The 9,484-nt window shown below is 45.0% G+C and overlaps 1 protein-coding gene across 1 annotated transcript in view; it reads right to left on the reverse strand.

The window, feature by feature from the left end:
- NDFIP2 (Nedd4 family interacting protein 2) overlaps positions 1–6,285 on the reverse strand; it is a 49,563-nt gene extending 43,278 nt beyond the window's left edge. Inside the window, exon 1 of the mRNA XM_084263337.1 lies at positions 6,188–6,285. Within this exon, the coding sequence (XP_084119463.1) occupies positions 6,188–6,223 (36 nt within the window). The 5' untranslated portion in view covers positions 6,224–6,285. The remainder of the gene's footprint in view (positions 1–6,187) is intronic.
- Positions 6,286–9,484: the final 3,199 nt, after the last annotated feature.

The raw sequence follows: 9,484 nt of genomic DNA on the forward strand, positions 1-9,484 counted from the left end.
TGGTCACATCACAGCTGACTTCTGCTAAGAACCCTGCTACTTGACAGCATTTTATTCCTGCCACTGAACTTCTGCCCTTTTTAATAGGATTAGAAGACTGACTAGATGTGGCATGTATGCACACCACAGTCTGAAGCTGTCTTTTCACATGACATGACCTAGTGCCACTACATGTATCAAGCACCTCTTTCTTCTGGCTTTGTGCATCTTATAAGAACCTAAAAATCCCCACAGTTGCACACAATAGGCTTAGTCATGCCGAGATCCTGCTGCCACCAGAAAGGACAGTCCTGTTCCTACCCTTTCCTGCACCACCCTCACGCAGACCTAACCCAGACCTCTGGAGAAAACCAGAGTGGAACAACCCAGGTTAAGTCTTGCTGGTTTTTACTACTCATTTTATTTTGTTTCGTGTGGTAAAACTGGTGCCCTATATAACTAAGCCAATTTGTGTGCAGGGCTGATAAAAAGCACCACTTTATGTCCCTCGGTGCCCACGCCAAAAAGAAAAGGAGCTGCCCACATGCCACAACCTGTGCCCACATTAAGAACCAGAAAGCAATTTCAACCACTGTTACTCCAGTTGTACTGGTGAGCCAGCATTTCTTCCTGTGAATCAGACACAGAGCTGGGCGTTGTAATTGGTACCTTCCAAAAGAGAGGTCCAACAACCAGACAGCGACGGCAACATTCTTAGACCTCCTTGCTTTAAATTTACAAAGGGCAATAGCCAGAAAGGATTCTACCTGCCTGGTACCTCATCACTTTGATTTGGGAGGAAGATAGAGAGATATGAGGTTTATTTCCTTGTTCATATGAAACAAAAATACTTAAGAACTTAACTAAAAAGTGAAAAAAAAGTAGAACATATTACTTTTAAAGCATTAACTGCATCACTAGTGCATATGCAAATAGACTTCAACTTTTACAATTTTTCTTAATTTGGGTCAAGATTCTTCATTAAAAAAACAGGGGAAAATGTTTCTAAAATACTGAAGCTATGCTTTCAAGACAAAAACACTAAATTTAACAGACAAATTTGTCATAGATAGAAATGTCACAGAAACTAATTAAAAAATTAAGATGTTCACTATCAAATTGAAAGAACAAAAAACCAAACAGTGAGACAGGATAGCCCATTCTCTGAAAACATTTGCCTTTCTGAACTATTAAAAGGTCTCTGCTAGTGTTTCACATGCAAAAAGTTAATGCATTGAAAAATTTTATCTTTGATGATTAAGAGGCTCGTATCACCAAAAATATCACTGTAACTGTCACAGGCAAGCAACAGCAAAACTTATCTCTTAATGCATCTCTACTCAATATTTTTCAGTGCTATATAAACATAGGCCCCCAAACTCAGTATTTTATCTTCCAGTTACGACATCTGATCTGTGAAAAGCAACAGCATTTCCCTAACGCAAGCTCCCTTGATCTGTCCAGTAACACCAATTACATAAGAGTTGTCTAAAGGCAATAAATACTACAAAAAAAAAAAAGCAAGCTAGACAGAAGCTAAGGGTCTTAGATCAAAGGTGTAGAATAAACAACATCCGTGGTTTTATTTGCCAGTCACTATTAGGCTCAGTCCTGTGAAAAGAAAGGAAGGAGGGAGGAAGAGATTTTTCTTTGTGCACATTTCCTGTGTAGGTTGAGTTTCGTGTGTTTGAGACCTACAAAGACAACTTGACTTCAAGTAAAGCTTTCAACCAGGTAACACTGTGAGAGTAGAGTCAGTGACAATGGAGTTAGAGATACAGAAAATAAAGCCTTATTTGAGGTAACTGTAAAACTATTCACAACACGAAGTGTTATGCAAGCAAATGGATTGGAATAAAGTGTTTACAGTAGCAATTTTCATCACTTAAACTCTGTTTCTAAAAAGCACATAGAGCTTACATTCCTACAAGATTCAGGTACCTTTAAAAAAAATGTACATTAAAAAAATCATCATTTCCTTATCCCTATACCTTTAAAAAAAAAAAAAAAAAAAAATCACAGTTTCTTTATCCCTACAGTGCTGTACAACAGCAGGCTGTTGTCTCAGTCTTGAGTCACACATCACTTACAAACCCCACCAAACCCAGGCACTCCTGTGGCACAGCACGTTTAGCGACAGCTAAAGTGACATCCACATGGACTCTTGCCTTTGGCTCTGTCTGTCCCAGTTTGCTACCATCCCATTTTACGACTTACCTATCTAGCTCTGACCACCCTGTAAGTCGAAGACTGATGACTACCTGACTCCAGGCTGATAACTCAAAGCTTTAATCAAGAAAGACTGGGGAGAGGGGTGAGTTGATTATAACTCTCAAGCAGTTAAGCATCTAAGTCCTGCAGCCTTCAATGGGATTTTTGTGCCTACATCACTCACATATGCACGTGAAATCTTCCCTTGTGATGCAGTTATCTGGAAAACCCCAGTTCACAGGAAAAAGAAAAAAAGGGGGGCAATATTGAGCTTTCATACTTAGTTGCTTACTCAGTTTTACACAGTGCAGAAAACAAGAGCATTTCTCTTTCTCTGTTTAGTAAAGATTCACAAAGCATCACTCAACTAACTTTTTCTGCAAACAAACTGGACCAGGAACAGACATCTCAGACAAGATACTAATGCAGAAATTAAGGTCAGATGACAAAGAGCTAAAGAATCAGGAGAATGATGACTGAAGAATTTCTATTCTATTTTTCCTAAAGTTGATGTCTCTGTCCCCTTATTCAAGCAAAACTGGGCGGGGGGGGGGGGAGGGGAATGGAACAATAAGAGAACAGCACAACTCAACTGACTATACCTGTAATGAATATAAAATTTAAGACATGCTTACCAACAGGACTGCAGCATGCAAGTGACTAGGGAAAAAAAAAAAAAAAAAAAAGGGGGAAGTAAAGCAAGACAACAAAGGTTGGCTAATTTACTTCTGATGTCATATTCCTGCAGGGAAGCATGACAAATTCTTGGCCATCAATTACTAAGTCTTTTTGCCCTACGAAGAGACAACATAAAAAAGGAGGGGCAGAAAGCAATACAAATGACACATGCCCGCGGCAGATAGTTACGTAATGCTGATGTACTGCCTGCCCTTTGCTTGCTACACTTTGCTGCAATTCCAAGTACCAGCTTTTTTAACAGTTGCCTGGACATTTTTAAATTGCTTTTAAAATAAAACACAGGCACAGGAGAAAGAATAAGATGCAGAACGAAGCTTTGGTGCTATTTCTGACAGAGCTAAAATCAAAACCAAGAGAAGCTGAGGGCTTCGCTTTATGATCAGACATTTTCTGTTCATACCAAGTCATAAAACTGGCTTCTTGTGATAAAGAAAGCTCAAACCTAAATTGCCTGCTATTCTTAAAATGTCCTTTAGTTTAACTTACTTGAAGAAACCACAAATAAAAAGAGGCAGTAGTAAGATAGCTCCTCCAGCTTCACTGAAGCACTACTGTCGCTGCCAGGAACAGAAATATAAGTCAGTAATTATTTCGATAATAAGATATGCCTAAAATTGTTTCTATTTAGAAGAGAACTTGCCCTGAATAGAGCAAAACAGATCAGTTAGAAGCAAAGGCATGGTAGGTACAATCAAAATTAAAATTTAAAAAACAAAAAAAGGTATTTGCTAATATCTGTGAAGAAAAAAATAAATGTCCACAGTGAGCAGAGCAGAACCGGTCAGACTTCATAAGCTGAGCACCAGGGAGCACAGCATTCACAAAACAGACAGCAGCCACGTTAAGTCATATTTCTCCTCTACATTTTGCCCTCAAAAGTTAGCACACAACCAAAAAGTCTGCAATAATCTATTGCTTACTACCTATCACAGCCTTTACATAAATACATCATTAAAACTTAAGGTCATATGCTTGACTAATCAGGTGCTAATTAAGCGTATCTGTAATCGCCTCCTTTCTTCCATCCTCTGTCCCGGCACAGTAAATAAATAACATTACAAAAACCTCAATGTCTAGAAGTCTAAAATAAGAGAGAGAAGAAAAACCAAAACACTGTTCTACAGGACAGTAATCAGTGAGGTCACACTTTAAACTCTGGAGTACATTAGAGATTAAGATCACACTTTTGTTGTAACTTACAACAAATTCAATAGAATTTGACATGCTGTAACTGCGAAGGCATCAGGGGACACTTCTGTAATACAACTCAGAAACACAAACTGACCACAAAGTTAAATATATATAGGGAACTGATTAGACCAACCCCTGCCATCAAAAATGAAGATGAGCCCTTTTGGAAGGCCACACGAAAGCCCATTTAGGCAAACCCGGACACCAGCATCACCAGAAGTTCCTAATCAAACATAACAAAAGTATTAGAGGCAGAATATCTCTTCATTCCATCTTACCATGTTTTTCTCTATTCCTTAAGAGTAATGGAAATAAAATTTCCCTTATATTTATCAGAAGGTCAACAGCATTTACTTTTAAGGCCTTTTAAAACACACACAGGTAAACCCAGGTTACTTCAGGCCTCAGGGAAGCTCGCATTTACAGGCTCTTAAGAAAATGCTCTTCCAGCATTTTTGTTCTCTGTTGCAGAGGAGGAGGAGTTACTTTAGGACTTCTGATGATTCCAAGTTATGACAGCACGGTGCAGGAAAAGAAGTGTGCTGGAAAACACTGACCCATAAAGCACTTGGCAACCCACAAGCATCCTAAAGGCATACATCACTCTTGAAAAGTCACTCTATGTCCGTGTTCATCAGCTATATGACAATCCCAATTGTCCCAGAGTGAAAAGAAATCTCCCATGCTGTAAAACTATCAAAATAAATATTCCAAACCTATTACAAGGGTTTTCATATTACTTTGGTTTACATCATAACCTAGGACTAATCCAAATAGAAGTATCAGCATTTAGTTCTACAAACACACGTCTGCAGATACTGTCTTCACCACTCAAGCTGTAAAACGCAAACAGTAAAATAAATAATTTCGTATTTAGCTAAGAGATTGTAGTAGGAATTTGAGTTTCAGACAGTAGCAAAGATTTCAGACTTCTATAGTACAAACTTACATATACAGCAAAGCCATGAAGTACAAGGAACTGAAGGCTAACACTGAAACTTTTGATGGCACCCCAGTAATTTTTGCCACCAATAATCAGAAAAGCTTATATATTTCCAGTAAAGCTGACATTAAGCTAAAGACTGCAAGATTAATATAACTGACCTTAAACTAATCCCTGCGAGAAACAAGTAGAGCAATCAGTTCGGGCAGGAGGAAAATATTTTGTATCTTCAACGATTGTTTCTGTAGCGAGGTTTCGGAAGGAGAGAAATTGGGCTCAAGGGACTGCAAAGCGATTAAGACTGAGCTTCAGTGAGCCAGGGTGCTCGTGTGTGCGTGAGGGGGGTGTATGTAAGCACACAGAGGTTTACTGAAGGTCAGCCTTCTGCCTTATACAGCTCCCTGCACATAATCTTCAGTAAGCCAGCATACACGTGTGTGTGTGTATACACACACGGACACTGGCTTAAAGATGACAACACACACGCGTTACACTCAATCCCTGTGCCAGGCGGCCGCGAACTATTAAAAATGAGGCTGTTTTAGCGCAGATACGCCGCTTCGCTCCCAGGCAGAGATAACTAACCCTACCCCTTCCCTAATTCCGCGGCGAGGCAGGCGTTAACCGCTGCCCTACCTCGGCCCCGCTCTCCAGAGAGACCCGCCACCCCCTCACCGGCGGGGGACGCACTCGGGAAAACCCACCGGCCCCTCGCCGGCCGCCACCGCCCCCAGTCCGGGACCAACCGTCGAGGGGGAGTCGAAGGGAGGGGAAAGGGGGCGGTTTCCCGTGCGGGGAAGCGCGGCCGAGGCCGGCCAGCTGCCCCCTCAGGGCCGAGCGCTAAGGCTGCCGGGGTGTGTGTGAGGTGGAAACAGCTCCCGCCAGGGCCGCGTCGCCCGGGCAAGGCCCGGCTGTCAGAGCCCCGCCGCCGCCGGGGCAGGGGAGAGGACGGGGACGCGCTCGGGCCCGTACCGACGCTGGGGAAAGCCCAAGGGAGGGGGAGCGGGATCCCTGCGAGAGCCCCACGCGTGGGAGCCGAGACCCGAGAGGGTGGGGGGTGAGGGGGAAGGGCGCCCCGGCTACCGCCCCCTCCCCCGCCCCGCCGTCCCGACCCGAGGAGGCGGGGGGAGGAGAGCGGAGCCGACCCGGGGCCGTCGTACTCACCACTCGGTAGCGGCTGGCGGGCTGGTGGTGATCCATCCTGGCCGCCCGAGGACGCGCACAGGTACGGCCACAGCTTCTCCGACCTGTCCCCGCGCCTCTCGACCCTTCCCCCTCCCGCTCAACCGGAGCCGCCGCTGCCGCCGCCCCGGCCCTCCCCCGCTACGGCCGCCTCCCGCCCACCCCAGGGGCGGAGCCAGCGCAGGCACTGCCCCCCGTCAGGGGAGGGATCGGTGGAGCTACGCCGCGCGTACACGGCGGTGACGCGGAGTGCGGTGTGTTGTGTTGTGGTGGAGCCGAGTCACTGCCTCCGCTCCGTGACGTGACGCGCCGTGCGCGCCCCGGCCGTTGCGGGCAGGGTGCGGCCCGGGGAGCCATGTTCTGCCCGGGCCCGGGGGCCTGAGGCCTTCATGGCCGCTGCACCTAGGCAGGGCCGCGCCGCCTTCCCCTCCACGCCCCGCCTGCTGCACTGATGTCGCCTCGGCGTCGCCCCTCTCTCAGTCTTTTCCTTGGAGTTCCTGAGCCTGTGGTCCAGCTTGCGGCCTCCCGCCCACGGGCTTTACTGTTTCTGCCGCTGCGGAAGGCGCTGAGGGTCGCCGCCTGCCGTGATTCACTAGGCCGAGGGCTTTTAGCGGCTCTGGCCGCACGGTGTGCTGTGCTGAGCCGAGCCGAGCCCGCGGGCCGTGCTGGCGGCCATCCCCGGTGCCTGAGTGGCTGTGCGTACACAGCACCCAGCTCATGGCTGCTCCTTAGCCCTTTCTCCACTCCTTTCTTTCTCTGCAGTACTACTACATGAAGTGGTTCTGTCCCCAAACCCAGCTACTTGTTTCCATGAGGCTCTTCAGTCCTGGGGAGTGATCCTGGATGGGCATCTCCCTGTAGCAATTTTGAGTCACGAGCCCGTTTGCCCTTGGTTCCTTTGAAAATTCTCTTAAGAAGAGAATGTAACTCTCCCTCCCTCCCAAAACTGCAAGTGTTGATGTGTTTATATATATGCTTTTCACCTGGGGTAAGAACAGTGAAAAACACCATTACCCATAGTGGTGTGTCAGATGAGGATGACTCATTTCTAGGTTCCCAAACTGTCAGATGTAGCTGTGGTATGAAGCAATGTCAAAACAGCTTCAGCAGCTGCAGCTCCTGGCTGCTGTGGGGAGGAGCGTCTGTACGTGTGGCAGAGTATAAATGACCCAAAAGGTAAATGCTCTCAGGAACGCAGCTTCTCACTGTCACTAACGACTTGCACGCAGACCTCTGTCCTGCAGCCCAGATCATCGCCATTATCCAGGCTGCTTCCTTGTGCGGGGGCTGACCGGCAGAGCTGGGTGAGGACTTGAGGGAGTGAAGTCTCAGTTATGTGCACGTAGGAAGGCAGAGAAGCAGAGAGTAAGCTCAGAGATTTGTTTCTCAACGGGGGTGGGAGTGAAGATACATGAGAGTATGAGGGAAAACGGGGTGGAAACATTAGGCTTTCTGTGCTCACCCAGGACTTTGCTTGCAGTCCATATCTGGCTAATGCAGCCCTTACTAAAGCTACCCAAACAAAACAAGTTTGAGAGTGTGGGCCTGCACTATTGTTTGTTGCATTTGTTTTGTTCCTTATACAAGAAGTCTGTTGCACATCAAAACCCCTAACACTTGAAAAACAAAGTTGGCAGAGAAATAGAGGTTAGAAATGGATTAAAGTTATTCTTTTCCTATCAAAATTTCCTCCCTTTTCCTCTTTATACATAGTGTAAGTTTCTATGTTTAATTACTCTGTCTTAAAAGGAACAGTTATTAGTAAAGGTCACGTTGAATTTAAGAATAGTCTGTGCAGAGCACTGTGCTTCTGTTACTAAACTGAAGGAAAATCTCTTAATTATATTACCAGATTTCATAGGAAATGGAATTTGGACCATTCATGTAACAGGTTTAACTTCTAGAGTCTTACACACATTTAGAAACAAATTTGTCCGAAGTAAACTGTTTCTGAGGTGTTCCACAGGACTTTTCAGCCCTGGAAGACTTTCCTGAAAAGTGTTTGAAACAGAAATGAGAGTGTGGATCTGAAATTTTTTACATGTCACCTGATCTCCATGGGATTTTGAAGTGGTAGGGTTTTAATTGTTTCATTTTGGGTTTGTTTTTATCTCAGCTCCATGGAATGCACTGTCTTAGAAACTCCAACCCGGGCACTAGTTAACAGCTGCCAAATAGCATTTTGGTCTCTAGATGTTAGAATACAATTGAGTTTGCTTTTTTAAAAATGTAACATCCAGTTTTGAACTTGTGCAAATCACTTCTTTTAAGGGAAGAAAGGATAGTAGGCAAGAACCAGAATGTCTTTAATAGGGAAATTAGAAAATGTTCCATAGAAGCTTGGGAAAAAGATTCAATAGAGGCAGGGGTGGATTCAGTAGAGATAGTGAAGATGGGTGCAGGGAGGGAGTTTTGTACCTGGGGACAAATTTTGCATGGGTGATGCAACTTAGGAAATAACACAGAAAGCCAGCTTCTTTTTCTTCATTAATATTATCAGTGTACTTACGGGACTTACCCTCAAAACAGACAATGTGACTAATTCAGGTTGAAATCTGTCCCTCTCTCAGTTCTTACTCTGTCTGGAACTTTGTAACTTTTTTTTATTTAAGTGTTGTAACTGGACAGGAGGCTATGTCTTTGTACTGGTAGAAGGCTAAAAAGGGAAGGTCCTACATTTCTGCCAGATCTTTATATTTTCCAAGTAGTGTTAGCTGTATATTTTAATTTAACTGACTGGTTCCCGAGGTTTTGACTAGGCCATAATATTAGTCTAGAATGCAAAGTAATCACTACATGCTAAGGCAACTTTAAATCACAGAATCGCAGAAGGATGGAGGTTGGAAGGGACCTCTGGAGACCATATGGTCTATGCCCCCCTGCTCAAAAAGGACACCTAGAGCCAGCTGCCCAAGGCATGTTCAGGTGTTTTTTGAATATCTCCACGGATGGAGACTCCAGAACCTCCCTGGACAACCTGTACCAGCGCTCAGTCCATCTCACAGTGGAAAATCTCCTGCATTTCAATTTGTGGCCATTGTCTCTGCTTCTGTCACTGGGCACCACTAAAAAGAGCCTGGCTCCGTCCTATTTCCTATCCTCCCTACCCTTCCTTCAAGTGTTTATATACATCCATGAGATTCCCCCAGAGCCTTCTCTTCTCCAGGTTTAAGAATCCCAGGTCTCAGAGACTCTCACAGGAGGGATGCTCCAGTCCCTTCATCATCATCATCATCATCATCTTGGCCCGTTGTTGGACTCTTTCCAGTATGGGCACGT

Source organism: Gallinula chloropus (genome assembly GCF_964237585.1).
Source record: "Gallinula chloropus genome assembly, chromosome: 1".
In the NCBI taxonomy this organism is placed as follows: domain Eukaryota; kingdom Metazoa; phylum Chordata; class Aves; order Gruiformes; family Rallidae; genus Gallinula; species Gallinula chloropus.